Source organism: Bolinopsis microptera, chromosome 10, assembly GCF_026151205.1.
Source record: "Bolinopsis microptera isolate Bmic1 chromosome 10, MBARI_Bmic_1.0, whole genome shotgun sequence".
NCBI classification, from domain to species: domain Eukaryota; kingdom Metazoa; phylum Ctenophora; class Tentaculata; order Lobata; family Bolinopsidae; genus Bolinopsis; species Bolinopsis microptera.
In genome coordinates this window covers 8,450,811-8,473,195 of record NC_087081.1, presented here as the reverse complement: position 1 = coordinate 8,473,195, position 22,385 = coordinate 8,450,811, and the positions used below count along the sequence as shown (strand labels likewise).

General features: G+C 39.0%; 3 protein-coding genes across 3 annotated transcripts in view; 1 reads left to right on the top strand and 2 right to left on the bottom strand.

Annotated features, from left to right (window-relative positions):
- LOC134821544 (dynein light chain 2, cytoplasmic-like) overlaps nucleotides 1-22,385 on the bottom strand; it is a 68,687-nt gene that overhangs the window by 9,110 nt on the left and 37,192 nt on the right.
- On the top strand, nucleotides 652-4,599 carry LOC134821818 (probable cation-transporting ATPase 13A4). Its single transcript, XM_063832606.1, has 3 exons — nucleotides 652-782; nucleotides 947-1,081; nucleotides 1,236-4,599. Exons 1-3 carry the CDS (start codon nucleotides 728-730, stop codon nucleotides 4,388-4,390), a joined length of 3,345 nt encoding a protein of 1,114 aa, XP_063688676.1. The 5' UTR covers nucleotides 652-727; the 3' UTR covers nucleotides 4,391-4,599.
- On the bottom strand, nucleotides 4,696-6,320 carry LOC134821819 (hydroxysteroid 11-beta-dehydrogenase 1-like protein). Its single transcript, XM_063832607.1, has 2 exons — nucleotides 6,125-6,320; nucleotides 4,696-5,999 (listed from the first exon to the last, which is right to left on the bottom strand). Exons 1-2 carry the CDS (start codon nucleotides 6,294-6,296, stop codon nucleotides 5,164-5,166), a joined length of 1,008 nt encoding a protein of 335 aa, XP_063688677.1. The 5' UTR covers nucleotides 6,297-6,320; the 3' UTR covers nucleotides 4,696-5,163.

The window sequence follows — 22,385 nt, the reverse complement described above, 5'->3', positions numbered from 1 at the left end:
GATAGAATTTTGTGGGTTATGACTTTTAATCGGGATAAAAAGCTCGCATGCTGTGTTGTTATATAACTTGTAAGCCCATGAAAGTGCAATAGAATGTCATGTCCTCTAAATCCTGAAAAGATAACGTTAGCAGACAGTTGTCCTTTTGGTTTTGATTGTCCTTTATCTCAATATCAAAACAGTAGAACACATTTTCAGTTAAGCCTCATAGGAAACCTTCTGTAACTGTAATGTGACTTGTTTTGTAGCCCACATAACATATAAATACGGTAAGTCTCATCTTTGTCTCCTCTATTGGGATTTTTTTTGACGGTCCTGTTTTTTATGTAGCCTAATAAGTAATAACGTTAATTCTAACGTTAATGTTTTTAGGCTCATTCGGTTCTTGTACTTGTACTTGAAAATTTCTCCTCCTAATCGTTGGAGTGGCCTGCATATTACGCTTTGTTGCTTCTCTATAAATAACTCAAATCACCGTCGAAGTACTTTTAATTCCGTTTTATTCTAAATTGAATAAAGACAAGTTGTCATAATGATATGCTAAAGAAGTTGTTTCACTGATGTAAATAGTAAGCAAACTGGACAAAAGAAACTGCAAGCTGACCAGCTTACACAGTACCTGTGTTCTAGGTTTTCAGTATTTTGTTTGTTACATTAGTTTATAATGTGACATATGTTTACCTAGTGCTGTGCATATCAGATTGGTTATGTAAGAAGATGAGTGAAGATGTCATCCTCGGAGCAGTATGAGCTGTACGATGATGAGGTGTCCGCTTCTAAAGGTTTGTTCTTAACTATTCGATATTGTTCACAGTTAACTGCTGTTTCTATCGAATATAAACAAGGTGCATCCCACGTTAGATTCCTAGATTTTGACTTCCGTATAAATGTTAAAATACTGACACAATACGTCTTGTATTTCTGACCCCGTAATCCAATGGCTCAGGTATTCTGCACCGAGGAAATGGACACGAAAACCCAGTAAAGGGATTCAAACATGACCCCTGTAGTGAAGCAGTGTTTTGGATCATTGTTGTCTTCTCATTTGGGCTCTTCTATTTGGCATACATATTCTTTAAAGGTTAGTCACGTGACAAAACAACTGACTAACAAGACTTAATGTTTTAAGTGAATCGTGCTATACATGGTGAATTAAGTAACATTTAAAGTGAATTTTAACTGAGAAATATTGATGCTCTTCTTCTGTAACTTGATATAAAGGTACATTATTTCAGTATACTCGCCTCATTGGGCAATGCACATCCGCTACAAGTCAGTCTCCCTGGACCAAGCAGTGTTAGTTTTAGTACTAGACGTGGTAACAAACACATACACAGCCTGTGAAATTAACACTGTCAAAATAGAACATTCATGCGATAACTACACTGCCTTGTCCGGCAGCGAAGATGGTAAGAGTTGTGCCAACTCAAGCCGAGATTACATGAACAGAGCTGGGAAAACAAGGCTAAACAGCATTTGTGAGGTCACTGAGCTGAAATACTTAACATTCATATACAGTCGGTACATTTTCAGCAAGCCTTTTAACTCGTTCTATCCCCTAACTGGGCTTGATGGCGATAATCCCCTCAAAAGACCAGAGATATCACTGGATGGCCTCAGAGCAGATGATGTGTTAACCCTGCAGAAGGTGTATGGACCAAACGAGATGAAAGTTAACAGTGAAACTTATCTAGAAATATTTGCTAAAAACATAGTAGATCCGTTTTATGTGTTCCAGTTGTTTACCATAACAGTGTGGGTGTGGTCCGGCTACTACATCTATTCAGCTCTAGCAGTTCTTATCTCTGTTGTAATAATCTCTATTGCTCTGAGAAAGAAGAAGAGGGAGTTTGAGAAGCTTGAGAAAAACTTGGAAGTTGAGAATTCAGTGACTGTGGTCCGGGATGGTTGCGAGTACTATGTGTCCCATACAGAACTTGTACCTGGAGACATTGTCATTTTAAACAAAAGTTCACACTACTTTACGTTTGATGGTATCCTTGTCGAGGGTTCTGCGTTTGTCGACAATGCTCTTCTCACAGGCGTCACTAGACCCAGTTATCGGTATCCTGATCCAGATGTTCTCCTTCAAGAGAGGCTGGAGAAACTTACACTGACAAACCACAACAACACCATATTTGCAGGTACAAACATGATAACACCTCAGTCGGAAGGGGACGTTAAGGCACTTGTTGTGAACATAGGATTCCTTACAGAAAAGGGGTGTGCGATACGGGAGGAATCCTGTGAGAACTATTCGTATTCCCTTGATAAAGACTCTATGACATACTTCAAATTCCTAATAGTAATAGGCACAATAGCATTCTTTGTAGCACTGCTAGTACTATTGTGGCTACCTGATGAACCTATGGAGGGTTTGGTAGCTTTACAAGCAGCTCTGAGACTTGTAACGTTAGCCATACCTCCATCTCTACCACTTGCTTTAACCATCGCCTTCATGTGGTCAATGAGAAGACTGGCTCGGGAGATGATAGCAACACGAAACTTTAGAAGGATACCTGTAGCAGGCCAAGTAAATAACATAGTATTTGACAAAACAGGTACCCTTACAAAGAACAAAGTAAAATACATCGGACATCTGGCAGTGTACCGTGAGAATTCAGAAATTCAGCTGAGTGGGATAGACACTTCTACTGATATATCAGAGGGAGATATTCAGTATCTAATGGCAACATGCCACTCTGTGACCCCTGAATCTATGAAATCCAAGGAACACACAATTGATAAAGAGTTGTTTAGGGTGGCTGAGTGGGACATGGTGAAAGGCGAAGATGGAAACTTAAAAGTGTATTCTGGTAAGCTTGATAATCTAGGTGAGTTCAAGATAAGCTTTCTGAGGAGATTTCCGTTTCACTCAGACAAAAGGACTCAGAGTGTAGTAGCAGAAATCGAACATGAAAATAGGGTGGCCTACTACATTAATGGAATGCCTCAAAGGGTAATCGAATGCTGTAAACCAAAAACGGTTCCTCCTTTCACGCTGCAAAGGATACAGGCTTTTACGAAGCAAGGTTATATAGTAACAGCAATGGCTTACAAAAACCTTAAGGAGGACAAGGGACGACACAAAGATTTGAAAGATTTACAAAAAGATCTGGTGTTCCTTGGATTACTAGTATTTGGGGATACACTGGCAGATGGAGCTAAAGAAGTCATCAGATCTCTGAATGCAGCTAGCTTTACAACACTGATGTGTACTGGAGATAATCTGGATACTGCTGTATACACTGCACGACAAATCAGCATCTTACCAAGCTCCAAAGAAGTGAGGGAACAGGATAGAGTCGTGGAAATCAAAGCTTCTTTAGATAAATATGGGGGATTAATAGTGGAAGCTCGAGACTATGATGATGGTTCAGAGTATAAACTTTCCTCTGCTTGGGGAGATTACTGGGATCCTCCTAGTTATGTGATCAATGGTGAAACTTTTCAGATATTAGATGACTTCGGGGGCACTGAATTAGACAGAGTGATCCAGGCTGGTAAAGTTTTTGCTGAAATGACACCAAAAATGAAGAAACATTTAGTACAGCTCCTAATGAAAATGGGGCATAAAACCTGCATGGTTGGAGATGGGTCAAACGATAATGCAGCTCTTCAAGCAGCTGATGTTGGAATTTCTCTCAAAAACTCAGAGTCTGGCATAGCAGCTGAATTCTACAGTATAGAAAAAGATATCAGATCAGTTCCAGTTTTACTAAATGAAGGGAGAACAGTTGGATCACAACTACTAACCATCTTCATGTTCACGGCTTGCTATTCCATCCTAGGCATGGTTGCAGAATCATTGATGTACAGCTTTTTCTACGAGCTTAGTGAAGCTGAATGGATTTATATTGATCTGATATTGGTCATGAGTATTGATCTCATGTTGGGTTACAGTGAGAGTCGGGAGACGATATCAACTTCAAGACGTTCCAGTCGGTTCTTCAATTCACTGAGACTATTCTCAATGTTCTGTTTCCTGTCAGTTTGTATTGCAGTTCAAATATCGTTCTTACTTTACCTTCTGGATCAGCCTTGGTATGTTCATGTTGAGACAACGTTAAGTGAGTTGACTGAAGGATCCATGGAGGCAACTTACATATTTCTACTGATCATATTTCAAATGACTTTTCCAGCGATTGTTTACACAATGGATAGAGAACCAGTATTCAAGAATAGATTTATGCTGAGCTTGATTGCAGTTCTGTACACTGTGAACACTTACTTTGACATTTTCCCTGACAAACTAGTTATCCAAATATTTGAATTTAACGTCGCTCCATCGATGTGGTTCAGGGTACAGGTTATCTTAATCTCATTAGCAAATTTACTGATAAACATTATTGTAGAAATTATTTTTATAATTAATAGACCTAAGAATTAGCTAACTGATAATGCGAGAGAGTACCAAAGTTTGCGACTTTGCTTGCAGGTGCTTAATATTTTTTACTAACATTTTGATTTAAATAGATCTTACTTATATAGTATGCTTTACAAATCACAGCACTTGTATAATAAACCTGTTCACTTTATAACTGTCACCAGTTAACGATGGGAAGAGTCTCAGGAATAAGTAACAATATGTTTTCAAGTACAGAAATATTTTCATTTGAAATAATCAACGATTATATCACCGTTCTGCATTAAGAGGTTTTTAAAATAAGATGAATCAATCAAACCAAATCATTTCGTATCACAACTATGATCTTAGTACAAAATAATTGCAAAAATGTGTTACAAAAATACTAAATATTGACTTCAACAATAAACAATCAAAATGGATAAACATGAACTCATAACTGATAAGGCATACATAACAACATAAAGCCCTTTTTGAGAAAGGTCACTGAGCGTATCACATACAATTAAAAATCAACATACACTAAATAACAGGCTAAAAATCTTCAAGAAGTAAAATAATAATACAACTTAATTTAAGTATAAAGTTCTGAAAAACTGTTCACAAAGCATCAAAAACTGCTTGCTAAAATCAATTCACTTATTTTAAAATAGAAAAAAAATACAAAATATTTTCCAGAATTAAAAACTAATATTGCCATTTACACAAAATCAATGGGCTGTATGACTATTTTATCAAATTATTGACAAAACAAAACCTACAATTTTCATCTTAAATTAATGATGACTGTGATCTATCTATTTGTTCCCCAACTGATAGCCAATCTTATCTCCGAGTTTGCGGATCCGTTCGTGTGTCTGCACAATATCGTCATAACTTAAACCATAAGTAAAAGTAGCTAATTCATGAAAATACGGAAACACATATGCCATAAAACGGTTAGATTTCACACTGAAGATAGGATAATCAACATTACGTGGGCGAGTGAGAGCAGAGGATACAATGACATCAGCACATTCGTCCACCTTTCCCTTGAAGAGGTCAGGGATGAGAGCAGTATCAGTCTCGGAAGAGATCAGAGTGTCCATCTCGGGAGTCAGTATCAATCCCAGAGTGAATACAGTGAGAGTTATGGGAGATTGTTTAGCAAGTAGTTCCTGCTGGAGACTGTAGAAGAAGCCGTTAACAGCGTGTTTTGTAGAGGTGTAGAGTCCAGCCTGGTAGAAGGGGCACCATCCAGATATTGATCCAGTCACCTGGATCTGACCTGATGTTATCTCTAGATCTGGAAGGAAGACCCGGGTTAGTTCTATATAGCTCAGCACATTAATGTTGAAGGTGCGTGTAGTGAACTGGTGATCTTGCTGGTTTGGTAGTGCTATCCAAGGTCCTAGTGGAATAGCAGCATGGTTCAAAACAAGTGTATCAATACTAGAGTGAATCTCTAGCACATTATTTCTAAAGTTTTCTATTCCAGTCAGTTTTGAGAAATCTTGTGGGATTATGTGGACAGATGAGGCTCCCAAGGTAGAACATTTGGTTTGAACCTTAGCAAGTCTGTCCAAGCTTCGAGCGCTGAGAACAATTTTTGCACCAGCTGCAGCATACTTGTATGCTATCCTTTCTCCGATTCCTGATCACGAAAATCATTATAACATTTTTAAAAAAATATCCTAATCTCTTTCTATGGTAATAGTGCCTTAAAATTCACTTTATCTTCTAGTCTAAAACATCACTGATTACTGATTATGTACTCACCAGAGGAGGCACCACATATCACTATCACCTTGTCTTTTAGCTTCTCTCTGAGTTGCAGTGTCGAGAAGTTAGGGTTCTGTACCAGATAAACTGCTAACACTAAAATTAGTATCGTGACTCCTAGTAGTTTCCTCTTTTCCATCACCCTACAATGAACATTGACCATTAACATTTGGCAAAAAATAAAAAGAATCCTGCTAATTTAATAGCAAAAAAATAAATGGCCAACCGTGCGTTGTGTCAGCTGTGTTTTAAGTGACCGCTGCTGGGCCATAATTCTCAGGTGGATGGGGGGGGGGGGGGGGGTTGATCCCCCTAAGATTTTGGCCAAAAATCTTCTTTGTAGTTCAATAATAATAAAATAATAAACTATAATTGAGATAATTGAAAAAACAAAAAAACAAAACTGCATGGTGTAAAATTGATCTTTAAATAAACTGTGGTAATGTGATATACTACTTAATTTAGTTATATATCGATACTACCCACAGTAAATGTTTATCGATATGTTTTATTTGCTCAGGGGATGGTCCCACACAAGATACAGTGTAACCATAAAGATGCTTAATCCACGGTGTCCAATAATTGAGAAAAGAAAATTTTTTGAGAAAAGACAATTTTATTATTTACGGGTAAACCGCCCCTAAAACGTCACCTGTTTTTTGGGCCCAGATTGCCGAGTTAGGGCTAAATTTACAGGGTTCTGAAGTGTCTAGGAATAATATTTAAACCTTTTTCTAGCCTGCAAGGAAGATTTGGAAATTTGAAAATAAAATCAGGTACAATTTTTTTTTGACGTTGAAATGGAGTCACTTTTAAAACACCACCCCTAAAATGTCAACTCTATATAATGTGTGATAATTACAAAATGTACAGGAGGCCTGATTTATCTTTTGTCACTAGTACTATTTGTTTTGTCTTATTAAAACATTAAGCTACTTGAAAACATTCACTCACTAAAGGAAGTACCTCAAAACCGTAATCACCCCCTAAAATGTCACGTGCACCACCCCTAAAACGTCAGCTAAAACAGGTTGTGTAGCACTCAGAATGTTGCTCAATTATTAATTTTAACCACTTCTGGGACAAATATAACCTATTTCTGAGAGGTGTCGACCAGAATTTCTCTCTCTGTTGAAAAAAAATGGTGGAATTTAGTCAATTTACTTTTTGTGACATTTTGGGGACTTTTTTTTAATACCAGAACTTACGGCAAAACAGTAACTCAGTCAACAAAATTTACACCTGTAGTTAGATTATCTAGTTATAAACTAACAATTGGCACAAAAGAAATGGATTCAATGTGATTTTAACCTTGTGCAAATTGCATGTTTTAATTGCATTTTTTGGGATTTTTAACATCATCCTGCATCTTGGCAATTTTAGTGACCTGTAGTTAACTAAGCCAACCCAGTAATCGATCTGACCTTCTCTATAGACTAGATTTGACTGCTTTTAGCAAAATTGAATGTCAAAAACTACGGTTTTTTGGTACTTACTAGTTTATGGTAAACCTATGATATGCCCCCTAAAATGTCATTTTTTCTCCCCTAAAATGTCAAATTTGTATTTTGTTCGCATGGTGTGCGATAATAGCTCTTGTTTTGGCACTTGTTAATTATTAACATCAACTATAATTAACGAAATGTGAGTATGCATTGCATCTTAGGAAAAGCCTAAGTAATTTGATCAGGTTAAAATGACATTTTAGGGGGGATAATTAGACATTTTAGGGGATGTTTATTGCGATTAATAAAATAAAACTAATTCCTTGAGCTGCCAAAGCTTTCCAATATTACCATTAGATGTTAAATATGATGTTTAATAGGCTGGTACCTCCATTTTATGCTGCTTGTAGTCTCAAAGCCAGAATCTGATAAAATGACATTTTAGGGGGCGGCCAGGTGACATTTTAGGGGAGGGTAGTAATATTGACTAATGTATAACTTTCCATATCTCCAGTCATATGTACAAAGTTGCTAAAATATGTAAATATCACTATCCTAGACCAAAACTGAGTTAATATTAATGAATTCCAGAGTTATAAAATTGTGCGCTTTTTTTTTCAAAAGTAAAAAATTTGTACAAAGTGAAAAAAGTGCTCTTATGGCATCATTTAGATTCAATTTCAGGATGTGGCAGGGTCTGAATGATATTTTTTTATGTTTAGGAGTTACAAATGATTAGGTAAGATACTTTCTAAGAAGATGGGATCCAGTCAATCAAGAGTGGCGTTTTAGGGGTGGGTGACATTTTAGGGGCGGTTTACCCGTAATTAGACGGGTATCTACTATCTACTATCTAAAATTGCTTCTAGATACATAAGTACGAGATGATTTCTAATTGCTGAAAATTCACAATTTAACTCAAAAAGTCAAAATTGGCAAACCAGAGCTACCAATGGTCCATTGCTACCAATTCAGTTAAACAAAAATTCAGTTTAACAAAATTCAATTTTATGCCATTCATTACAGAGTAAACAAGTTTACAATAAATCAATTTGATATTTAAAGGAATCCTAATTCAATGTGTAGTATGGTTGTCACTCTTTAAATAGATTAGATATAGGTTGACGGGGCAAAGGAGTGTGCGTGCTGTTCGCTATTGCTCACACCAAACGGCAACGTAGTAAATGTTTTGTATGGACACCGGTCTCCATCACGATACAAATTTAGGATTGTAGAATTTATTGTATAACTTTTAGTGCAGTGGAGGTAGCGGTGTGGTGCATTAATAGTGACAGCCGTGAGCATAATGGGTATATTTTTGGACCTAAAGGTTTTAGTATGGCAACTTTAAAATTGGTTCTTTTAATCATTTATTAAATATCAGTTTAAAAATATATAAATCTGGAATCAATTTTTATACTGGGGTGGGAGATAAGTGCAAGTATTATGGAATACTCGTGTATCTGTACACATATGGTACACACTGTCTACCTGTAATACACTAAATATTAGGTTAAATACATAGGTGGTGGAGTCAGCACTCATTTACCAAAATCAAAAATTGTGGAATCTGTTCACACTGTGAACCAGTCCTATAAAAATTTCAAAAATCCTCTTAAATTAAATATTAAAAATGTCTCAATAATGGAAATAGTCATACAATTAATAAATCTACAAAATTCTTAATATCTTTATAATCACCGGGTCGAAACAATTCGACAGACATGGTCGACTTGATACACTTCATCTTAACAAGTTAGGGGCAAGAGTCCTTGCTGGACTCATTAAACAATCTGTATTTATTAGGTTAAATGGCGGAGAAGACAGAAGAAAACACATCGGCAAAGTCAATGGACGGCTATACAGCAACGTGGCTAGTGGCCCGCCTGCACTGCAGCGGAGGGGACGGAACGGTTAACAGGTATGGTTAATCGTGTTCAAAAGGAAATTTGTAGTCACTGTCTGAAGAATATTAGATTAGGGCTTCCCCACTTTGAATGTTTTAACTGCAATAGTATTCTCCATGCCAAATGTTTTAATCCTTCCAAAGCGCAAGTTATCAATGACAACTTTTACTGCAACGAGTGTAAACATTCCATATCTAAAAAATATAATCCTTTTAAAGTAATGACCGATCCTGAAGTTAATGACTGTGACCCATGTATCCAAAAGATGTCCGATGCTTTGGAAAACTGTAGATCCTATACAATTAAGGACTTTAACACACATATCAAACCGTGTTTTGCAAGCAACTGCTCCACGATTTTCCAGAACATAGATGGTAATAAAACAAATTTTGATGCCTTTAGCATGGAACTAAACCGATTAGCCGAAAAATTTAAAATTATTGGACTTGCTGAAACCAATATTGGAATAGAGGAAAGCACTGTCTACCATCTAGAGGGGTACAATTGTTTCTATCAGGACAAACATATCAATAAAGCAAAGGGAAGTGGAGTAGCATTGTACTTAAAGGACGAACTTAACGGAGTTGTAAACGAAGAATTATCATGGGTAACCAAAAATCTTGAAACCCTATTTATTACTATTCAACATGATGAACCTGTACATGTAGGAGTACTGTACCGTCCTCCTAGTGGGGACTCCTCAGAGGCACTAAATGAACTTAGAAAAATTATTGAATCATGCCCAAAAAAGAATGTTTACATACTAGGTGACTTTAACATTAATCTCCATGATGAAAACAGTAAACTTGTTCAAGACTTTGAAAACCTTATTCTAGGTCTAGGTTTATCACCACTTATTTCTACTTCCACGCATCATAAACCAGGATGTAACGAATCATGCATTGACAACATACTCACCAACAACATAGAGAACTCTATCTGCTCTGGAACAATTAGTACCTGCATCAGTCACCACCATGCTGTATTTAACATATTCAACTCACCCCTAGTCACTACTGAGGTTCATGAACAAAACTATTTCCAGTACTATGACTACTGTGCAAAAAATGTGGACAAATTTGTGGAAGTACTAGACAATGAATTAACTAGTGATCCACCAGAAGACTTCAGTAATTTTTTCACTGTATTTAATCATCAACTAGACAGTGCATGTAAACTAAACCAGCCTAAGTGTTCTAAACGTACTGCTAAGAATAATCCATGGATTACATCAGGCCTGATTGCCTCTATAAATAGAAAACATGAGCTTTATGACCTGTGGAAAAAGGCAGTTAAGAAGAAATGCCTCAACGCCTCTTCAACCAACCATGCAGACTGTCTTACCCTTTGTTTTAATTGTACAAATAAAGTAACACGTCATGAAGAATTTAAGGCACACCGGAAGTTATTAAACCACCTTATTAATTCTGCAAAACGTAAGTATCATGGTGTTAAGATTACAGAATGCGCTGGAGATAGTAAGAAAACTTGGCAGATAATTAATGAACTGCGTGGTAAGAAGAGACGTGAGATTAAACCTAACTTTGTGATAAATAACGAGCGTGTGATTAATCGGCGTGTAATTGCAAATGAGTTCAATAAATACTTTGCCTCTATTGCAGCTAACTTGAACGAAGCTTACTCTGGTGACTTCTTAAGAATAAATTCCCTGCCGTCATTTACTGATTACCTGCCCACATCAGTTACGTCCAGTATTTTTCTTTGTGATTGTGACTGTATTGAGATTAAAGAGATCATAAACGAACTAAAAAACGGGAAATCTAGTGACATACCTATTCATGTGATCAAGAAGTCGTGTCAAATTACTGCACCGTACTTAGCTAGATACTTTAATAAATGCATGCAAGAAGGCCACTTTCCCGATGAATTAAAAACTGGGAGAATCAGCCCCATTTACAAAAAAGAAGACGAACAGCTTTTAGAAAACTATAGACCAGTATCAACTCTACCTGTATTCGGGAAAATTCTAGAAAAGTTAATATATAAGCGGCTCTATAGTTTCCTTACTTCCAAGGGTATAATACATGAAAACCAGTTCGGCTTTAGAAAAGGACACTCCACCAGCCATGCACTGAACTACTCTGTAGAACATATAGAATCGTTAATTAGTAAAAAGCAACATGTCCTAGGGGTCTTTATCGATCTCTCAAAAGCCTTTGACACTCTAGACCACTGTAAACTAACTACAAAGTTAAACAACTATGGCATAAGAGGAAATGCTCTGAATCTTATCTCTAGTTATTTGTCTAATAGGAAACAATTTGTAAACGTTTTGGATACCAAATCTGATGAATTACCGGTTGAATTCGGGGTCCCTCAGGGTAGTGTATTAGGACCTCTACTTTTCCTACTGTACATCAATGACATATGCAATATAACTAAAAAGGGTAAATTTGTCTTATTTGCAGACGATACTAATATATTTGTCGCTGCCGATTCGAGAAATAAAGTATACGAATTGGCTAATGAAGTACTACAGGCCGTAAACAAGTATATGGGAGTTAACCTACTGCACATTAATGTAAAGAAGTGTTGTTACATGTATTTTTCTCCCTCTAAACGTAATAATAACGAATTAGATGCCGATATAGATAGCCAAAACTTGTCCATTAATAACAAAATAATTAAACGTGTAAGTCAGACAAAATTTCTCGGAGTAATCATGGACGATAAATTGAGCTGGAAACCACATATATCATCCCTCAACAAGAATTTAAGAAGTGCTTGTGGACGTATCTACCGTATTAAGAAATGCTTACCAGAATCACTATATAAGCAAATATATCATTCCCTCTTTGAATCACACCTAGGTTATGCTATTTCTGTCTGGGGAGGTATTCCCAATAATCAGTTAAAACCGCTATTTATTACTCAAAAGAAGTGTATCAGGATTCTCTTTGGAGACTTTGAAGCTTATGTAGACAAATTCAAGACATGTGCTAGAGCAAGACCAATTAATTCTCAACGTCTAGGATCTGAATTCTATGTTAAAGAGTCCACTAAGCCTCTATTCACAAAACATGAATTACTTGTTACAGAGAACCTGTACCGATACCGTTGTTTAATGGAACTTTTCAAGATCATTAAGTCACGAGTACCAATTTCGTTATACTACTTATTCAACATATCAAATAGGAAAGATAATCTGTTCATTACACCCTCTCCAACTAATCAATTTATTTATAAATCTGCATGGCTTTGGAACGAATTCCGTAAATTTGGCCCGTTAAATTTCACCTCCACATGCGGATCTGTCAAGAATTTACTTAAACAGTCACTTCTAAGAGCTCAAAACCGGTATGGAACTGAGTGGTGTGACAGAAATTTCACTGAATTCTGATTATGAAGTGATATTCATTTGCCCGTTATTCCCACTTAAGCACTTACTGACTGACAAGCTTATCTATGAATACCATGCTTGAATTTAGGTAAACAACATACAACTCATTCCCAGTTACGCTGAGCGCAACCGCCGAATGACACAGTAATATGGGCACGCGCATAGCATTGCGCGCCGATGCTGTGCGCGTTGTCGGCCGAAACTTGGGAAGTTCCCGCTCTAATATTCAGACGACAGTGATGACTCATTAAGAGCACTAATTTCGACCACTTTCCCGGTCGAGCCATACCAAATCAAACTAATTGATCCACGTGTATAGCCAATGTCCTGGCGGTGCTGAGCCGATGTAAAACTCTTCTGTAAACCCTTTTGTCTCTTGTAACTTGTTTATATTTTATATTTAAGTTATACTGTGTACTGTGTACAATAGTTATAGCGTATATATAGTGTGTAGTGTGTAGTGGTTATTTTGTTGTGACGTGTCACTTTATATTTTGCTACCAACGTCAGCCTTGACTTACCATTTATTGTAATTGGTACAGCATATATCAAAACTAAAACACTGTTTTCGATCTGACGGGTGATGGGCTCTCTCTGATGGGACACGGTTCTAGGGGGTACCCGGGGTACGAGTTAACGAATAGTGTTCGTGTCCTTCCACAACCCCCTCTCATTGTGTTTTTGACGGAGGAGAAGCCTAGTTCATCCGTCTGCATCGCTTAATCGAGTTGAAAATTTAGCCAATAACAAACTAAATTACATGTTATACTGATTAGCAGGTGTATATGATAGCAGGTGTAGAGTTTATAACATACAAATTCTAAATTTTTGATGGCTGACGATGGTAAGTCGCTATGTTTAATTCGGGACTTTGATAGTCTTAAGTCTTGGAGCTCAAAATGTCTCGTGCTGTGGGCCGTATAAACGGCGCACACCACCGCCCCGCCTTACTGCTTACATTACTTCATGGTTGCAGGGCGGAGCTGGTGCCGTTTGTCTCGGCCTCGAGTGGCGAGTGCTTGCCCATCGAATACACAATTGAAACACTAATTATTTATTGGAATTCTACAGTTTCCAAAACGAAGTACGAGGATATATTAACTTTGAGCTTTGTTTTGGCGACTGCTTTATCGATGGGCGAGTAGGTATTTGTTGTTTAGCAGTGTTGAATATTGGAGCAATTATATAATGCAATGTATATCTCCATCATAATATAGGCTAGTGTAAACATATATAATCAATAATACAAACAAATGGTATTAGTAACTCGCTAGATTATAGATGTTATTTAAACACATATGTTTACGTCAATTATTACTAAAATTAATATTCTTTTTGCTTTAATATAATTACATGTCACATAATGGATTAGTTGAATGAAACGTGTGCTACAAATGTCTACGCCTCACGCAAAACTGCGTACCGCTTAGTACCTCATGCTTGAGCGGTACTGCGGTTGACAGTGGCGCGCACTCAATTTAATCACAAATAACGAGCGCGCGGTTTTTTGGAATCTCTCCATTATTATATTAATTAGGTCGCAGTGTTCACGGCCTGTACTGCGTGAACGACAGAAATATCTTTTAAATTATTTTGCTTCTGAAATTTTGGCTCTAGAAATTAAGAAATGTGACATGTAATTGTAAGATATGTATTGACATGTATTGTAAGATAACAATTAAATAGATCATGTGCGCGGCGCCTACAGCTGACCTACGAATTTCTGAACAATTTTAAATTGTGGCTGTGTGCGCGGCGTACTGTATATGTGTTTGAAATTGAAATTTGAATTTATTTATGAATATAACATTATGTATTGATTGTTTTGTGGTAAATAAAAATTTTTCTTTCCTAAATTTTTTCTTTCCTAAGAGAAAAAATACCTACCTAAGTCAATGTCTACCTGTAATACACTAAATATTAGGTTAAATACATAGGTGGTGGAGTCAGCACTCATTTACCAAAATCAAAAATTGTTTAATAGGAGGAACCTGTGGGCCGAGAACAATGGATTAAATTTGATGAAGGGGATTGTTTTCAAATGATAGCTGCATTATGTCATAATCGCTTGAGGTCCATGCTGAATCATTATAAGCATGTTGCAGCTTTAGAAGTGCCCTTTTCAGGCGACTTTTAGCAAGGCTAATCTTGTATTGAACTTTAAACAATCAGCTATATACACATAAAATTTCAAAACACATCTACTCCATCATCGGGGCAGGGATGAGGTTGTACGAGACTTCTAATAGAGGGGTCTCATGTTTGAAATTAATATCCCAATTATATAAATTGATTTTTGAAATTGAACGTTTTCTTCTCTCTTCCGTTGTCATATATTTATGATCTGCAGTGAGCTGTGAGATTAATATCCATTTTCAAGCATAAAGTTTCTATCAGTAGATCATCTGATATATAATAACCATGGCCATTATGTTAACGGGTGATACTCGTAAAATATTTGCTTCAAATATATCAGGACCGTCGACGAGTCCAACTCGGCGCGCGTCCTGGTAGGTTATAAACCTACAACCATCATGCGGATGATTATTAATCACTCTACACTCGACTGTCACATGACTTTTTCAACCTGTTCTCTAGCTGGCCCTAAACGACTATTCGAAACCCTAATCCTCTAATCTGATCCCAATCCTAACCCTAACTCAATCCTAGCCTTAACAAAAGCATAAGCTGAAACCCTAACCCTAACGAGAAATTATATCAACTTTCTTATACGGTCATACCACGTGATCGAAACAGTTTTTCGCCAATATCTCGTCAAGGGAGTATTTTAACTTTATGTGATATGTCATGGGGGTGATTCGGAATCAGCGCCCGAAAATACATCGATTGAAGTTGGTTTCGATCAACTGTCGGGGGCCCTTTTAGAACAATCTCGAAGATCGACTGTATATCGCTACTAGCGCGAAGGAATATGATGCTTCACTTGGAGAATAAAAATTAGTTTATATTGGGTAATCGCGATCGGTATGTCAAAAATATTTAAAAATGTAATAAACATAAATTCGCCGGGAAGCAAATTTAATTTATTTTGTACCTTTTGAAAAACTGCTGCACGTTGCTTTTATTTGTGATTGGTCGCTGCTTGTAGCGTGATGCATTACTGGACCGCGCCGCGCATCAAATAATTTTTCTCGCGATCACAGTAGATCGGCGAAATGCACTACTGGACCTCGCCGAGTTGCAAATGATTGAAATCGTGAATCAAGTAGCTGCGCGTGTTTTTTGTGCAAAATTTGCATTAAAAAAGTTTTTTGCTTGATTTACAATATCATTTATTCCCAGGACTCTTACCGGTAGGGGCCTAACTTCGGAAGTAAAAGAGATAGAAAAGTCTGGTTTTCAACAAAATGTTCGCCTTGTAAAAATAAAGTTTCCCCCAGGAGGAAAATTCAAAACAATGTAGATTTTGAATTATCGCGAAAAGTCATATTTTAGGCCTTATTATAAAACTGCGCAGCTTTAACTTTGCAGATTCTTGTTCTCTGATTGGCTGAATCGTATCACGTGGTGCGTGGTACAATTGCATTCTTGGAATAATTGAAGCGTGCAAATGCAATGAACTAACGAGCGCGCGCGGAGATCAACAAGCTGTGAAAAGGCGATCACCCTGTAGTAAATCGCTAGCCGGTAAGGTTTCCTGGGTAGATGAGATAGCCGAGAAGCTGCAAAGAGGGGGGGGGGGGAGGGGGGAGGGGGGGGGAGGGGGGGTTGATGGCGAGTTATGCTTTGTCAAAGTGATGCTTTTAAAAATGAAACCGAAAGTCTTTAAACTGCTCGTTGTATTGGTTTTATGTATATCGAGTCGCATGACTTGTGACGAAATACCCAATTAGAGATAGTACAAGCCAAGTGACATTAAGTGACCGGTGAGCCAAACTCCTTGTCAAATTATGTTTCCTGGGTTTCTGTAAATTTAAAATTTGTAGGTTTATAAAACCTATCAAACCTTACCTGAGGACCCCAGGCTTTAATGTTGGTAAACAATAAATAGAGATTAGGCGGAATGACAGGCTGAGCGCGGCCCAGTAAATCAAACCACACGCCTTGACCAATGTTAATGGTCTGACCCGGCGCGCGCTACTTCGTAGCACTTGCCATAACATTTCGAGAAGAAAGCGGCGCGCGCTACTTCGAAGAAATTTAGACGAGTAACATCCGTCAACACGCGCCGGGTTGGACTCGTTAACAGTTTTGCATATTTGAAAGCAAATTGTATTTGTCTCACGTCGTGAACCCCACGGTCGTTTCGCTAAGTTTATCGTTCTTACGATGCAGGGGAGCCGCGCACTCGTGCGCGGTTGTCATACGTTGTACTCAGGAGGAGCAAAGTGCAAAGAAACTGCCACAAACTGCTACAAATTGCTACAAACTGCTACAAACTGTTACAAACTGGCACTAACTGCCACAAACTGCTACTAACTGCTACAAACTGGCACAGACTGCCACAAACTGCTACTACATACTAACTGCTGCAATCGCGCCCATGCATTCGCGCGCCGTTTGCAGCATTTAGTAGCAGTTTGTAGCAGTCAGTGCCAGTTTGTAGCAGTGAGTGCCAGTTAGTAGCAATTTGTAGCAGTTTGTGGCAGTTTCTTTGCACTTCTGTGTGTATGACCCGCCGCGCACGAGTGCGCGGCTCCCCATGTATCGTCACTATAGTGAAACAACCGTGGGGGTCTCAACCTGATACAAATGCGCGGCGGGTCATACAACGTATGAAAATTCTTTACAAGTTTCACTTAGCAAACCTTACTGGCTGGCCATGTTACAGAAGGTGCAGTGGTTTAATTTAAGCAAATGGCTTAATGAGCTCTCGCGCGACATTAATTTATTTGCACGCGTGGCACATTCCAATTTTTAAGCAGCCAGCACGTAACATAATTTAGCCAATCATTGTATCACGTTGTGACCCCCACGGTCGTTTCACTATAGGGGGAGTCGCGCACTCGTGCGCAGCAGGTCATACTATACAACGTATAACAAGCCAAGCAGAGGACATAACAGGAATCCGCAAAATTAAAGTTGCAAACGTTTAATCGGCAAAAATGAGACTCTTTTGGAGATTTTATAATAACTCAAAATCTACAATGTCCATGATTTTTCTGTTGGGGAGAAAGGGTTATTTTTACACGGTGAACATTTTGCATGAAAAACCGAAAGTATATATTTTTGACTATCCGATTCAAATTAGCAGTTAGGCCCGGCCCAGCGCAGTAAAGCTTTCTGGGCACCCGTTAATTAAATGTCAAACATTTTATCTTGAATTTAATACCAAATTGTTTTTCTAACCAAAACAAATTGTGCATGCAACATGTAGCTTGTTGCACTATAATTGAGCCGCGCATCAAAAATATTGATTATTGCAACATGCATGCAACGCAAACGATGCAACCATGATATTGGATATGATGCATTATATGATGCATTAAGTTTAACCACCTTATCGTAGTAATTATAATGTACTTTAAAAATATTGACATCGTCACGGTCAATCAATGAGCTCATTGCGAGTAATTATGTACAAGCATTTAAACATGAAATTGACTTCTCTCACTTCGTGATCCTCATCGTCATTTCATTTAATAAACCGTCGCGATAAGGCCGCGCACTTTTTTTTTTTTTTTTTTTTTAAGAGAGGCTGGGCCAAGATAGCCCACGAGAGGATAGCATTGAGATGCTCTGCCTACCTCTGGGGTGTGGCAACCTTGGGGAAGGTTGCCGGTGAAATCAGAGTGATTGGTGGAGGATGGTGTAAGATGATATATGAGTCAAAATGATACGCTTAAATGCCAGCTGGGTTTGGAAAAGTAAAACGAGACGAGACAGCATATGAGATAATACTTTAAGTCACCCCGGTCTGATCCAGCTCTTCCGGCGCAATTAAGCGTTTGGTGCGGTTTGCGAAATTGACAATTGTGGTGATGTGTTGGTTGTCGAATATGTCATTGACAGAGAGGTAGTAGTCCTGGAAATATTGACCTCTAATTTGGGCAATAGCTGGACACTGTCCAAGGAAGTGTGAGACAGTTTCCTCTCCGTCGCCGCACATAGGACAAGCACTGGTGTTTGATTTGCAAATGGTGTGAAGGTGTTTGTTTAAGCCGCAGTGACCCGTGATGAGGTGAACTGCAGTTCTGTAATCTTGTCTGTTTTTGCTGAGTGTAGTGTTGAGGTTTTTGATGATTTTGGCATGCTTGTGGCCGAGTGTCAGTTTGGTGTGTCTGGGACCGTCAGTTAACCAAGTTTCCTGATTCAGTCTGTTGACTTTGTTGTCGATTTGACGCTTGATGTAGGATTGTGGAATTGGACACTTTAAAGTGGATTCACTGGTTGTACCAAGCTTGGCCAGCTCATCTGCTTTTTCGTTCCCCCACAATCCGATGTGTGCTTGAATCCATCGTATCTCTAGCGTGTTGTTGGATCCGAGTGCATTAAGAGAGTCGTAACAGTCTCTTGTAGTTCTACTCCGCGTTGAAAGCGCAGAGATAGCTTGTATAGATGAGAGACTGTCAGACCATATGATGATATGTGTGTTGGTATAGGTAGAGAGATATTTGCAAGCTTCAATGATGGCGGTGAGCTCTGTTTGGTAAACAGTGCAATAATCAGGGAGCTTGAATGATCTTTCTTCAAGGGTGGTGTTATTGTTGTCAGTTGTGATGATATAGCCAGCCCCGCATCCTGAGTCTGTGAGTGACCCGTCAGTGTAGCAGGTGATTGTTTCACTGGTAATGTTGTCAATGGTGTTTTGAAGTGAATTTCTATATTCAGTGGTATCGGCTCCAGGAGTTGTGACGGTGAAGTGCCGTCCCAGCATCATGGTTGGTGTTGTTAGGTCTCTTGTTGCTCTAGGTGGGATAATGAGGTCTGCCATGAATTGTTTGTTGATAGTGGTATGATTTTTGATAGTTCCCTTCCTGAAGGCGATAGTTTCAAGAGTGAGGCTGCCATAAGCTTGTAGCCTGGCCGCACCCTCTGCTGCTTCACCTTGCAGGAACAGTATGATGTCAGAAGTGTCGGTGAGGTGATTCAATGCGATAAAAGGTGTGCTTGGCATAGCACCAGACATCATTCTGAGTGCCAATGCCTGAACACGTTTGAGTTTCTTCGCGTTATAGTCCGTTTGAGTGGCCCTGATCCATATACTACAGCAGTAGGATAGGATTGGACGGATGACAGCCGTGTACATCCATTTGCATGTTTTGGGGCTCATACCCCATGTGGGGCCGACAGCTCTTCGACATTGCATGAGGGATGCCGTGGCTTTTTTGGTGGTGTTGATGATATGTTCATTGAAGTTGAGTTTGCTGTCCAAGGTCACTCCTAGAAATTTAGCAGACTTGGAAAGACCTATAATGTTGTTGCCAACTGTTATAGGTCTTAGAGTCCACTTACTATTCCAGGTAAACATGACTATCTGAGTTTTAAGGGCGCTAATAGATAGCTCTTTGGTTCTGCACCAATTTTCTATCGTTTTAATAGTTTTGCATGTTCGGTCCCAGATGATGTCTAAATCATCCCCTTCCGCTAGAGACAACAGATCATCCGCAAAGGCTTGCAGGTAACCCGGGATGTCTTTTGCGGTAAAGGAAAGGAGATCGTCGACTACCAGGTTCCAGAGAAAAGGAGAGAGAATGCCTCCTTGGGGGCAACCTCGCCTGATCCGTACCCTTCTCGACTTATCCTTATGATTTAGTGTGATGAATCGATTGGTTACCATGTTGATGATCCGCTGTGCTGTAGCCAAGTCCACTTTCGTAGCCTTGACTGCTTCAGAGATAGCCTTGAACGAGACATTGTCGAAGGCGCCCTCTATATCTCGAAAGACACCTAGGACATATCCTTTCTTGGCTATTCTGCGCTCAATGGTGTGAGTAACTTTATGAAGTGCCGCTTCTGTGGAGCAGCCCTTCTTAAAGCCGAATTGTCGTTTGTTGATATCATTAGCTATGTTGAGGTCATGTTGCATATGCCATAAGATCACTTTCTCCTGCAACTTTAACATCACAGGCGAAAGAGTGATCGTTCGAAATGACTTAGCTTTGTTGTAGTCGGTTTTTCCAGGCTTAGGGAGAAAGATTCCAAGAGAGTCCCTCCACAAAGTTGGGATGTGTTGCGTTTCATGGTTTTTTGTCATAATGTTTTTTGTTATGTCTTTGATATGAGCCCAGGCTTTCTGGAATATGATAGGTTTTAGAGTGTCAGGTCCTGCAGCCTTCAAGGGATCGAAGGATAGGAGAGCCTTTTCGATTCTTTCAAGGCTGTAGATTTTGTCTAGTAAGTCTGTGGAGATGGGTAAGGGGCAGAGAGGCGGAACTGGCGGATCAGTAACACTCTCCTTGAAGTGGGTTTGTGTCATGACCTCCAGTGTCTCCTCTGCGTTTTTGGTGAGTTCGCCATTTGGTTTATAAACGGCTTCAAGTTTGTTATTGGTGTCAGTACAGGTTTTCAGAATCTTGTTCATCCTTCCAGATTCCTTAACCGATTCTGTGTCTGCGCAGAATTTCCGCCACGCATTGCGCTGGGAGTTGGACAGGATCTTGTTGTATTGCTTGTTGCTTTCTCTAAGAGCGAGCCACGAAGCATCAGTTTTGATTCGACGAGCTGTGATGAGTTTGCGTCTTATACCCCTCTGTGCTTCCTCAACTTCTCGAGTTAGCCAGGGTGGTTTTCTGACAGCGCTGGAGATGTAAGTAATGGGACATGCCTCCTCGAAGGCCGCTCGGAGAGCAGTATTAATGGTGTTAACTTTGTGATCAATGTCGTGTGGTGTGTTAACGCAGGTGTTGTGGAGATCATTGTTGTTGTAAAGAATCTCGTCAAATTTCGCCCAGTCAGTGTTCTTGACTAGGCGTATTTGTCTTGGTTCTTTTTTGGGACCAGAAGTAATGTCGAACATGATATATCTGTGATCGGAGTTTGAGTAAAGATCACTAACGTGCCAGTTACTGATCAGTTCAGCCCCCAGTTGGTTGGTAATAGTGAGGTCAATGATGGAATTATGACCTCGTGAGTTGAGGAATGTTGGAGTTGAACCTTTGTTGGAACAGGAGAGCCCTAGCGACGAGAGGAAATCAAGTAGTTCCTCTCCTCTTCTATTGCACAACCTGTTACCCCAAAGAGTGTGTTGGGAGTTGGTGTCAGAGCCTATTATGAGTGGTATTTTGTTGTCTATAGCGTATTTGGCTAGAGGTGTGGTTTCGTGGGATGGAGCTGGTCCATTAATATCCATGTACGAAGCTGCCAGAATTACTTCTGTCGAGCTAAGTTGAATCTTAATAGCAACTTGATCCGGGGTTGTGAATTGCGATAGTTCCCAACTTTTTTCAGCTAGGTTTTTGTGTATTACTATGGCGGCACGGGGCCTAATGTCCCCAACTTTGTAATAATACTCGGTTAGTTCTTTGCTTATTGGTGGAATTAGGTGTTTGTTATTAGTGTATGGTTCAGTCGCTAGTACAATAGGATTTTTCCTGCCATGAGTGTTCACCAGCAGGGTTTTCCAAGCGTTGTACTTGCGTTTA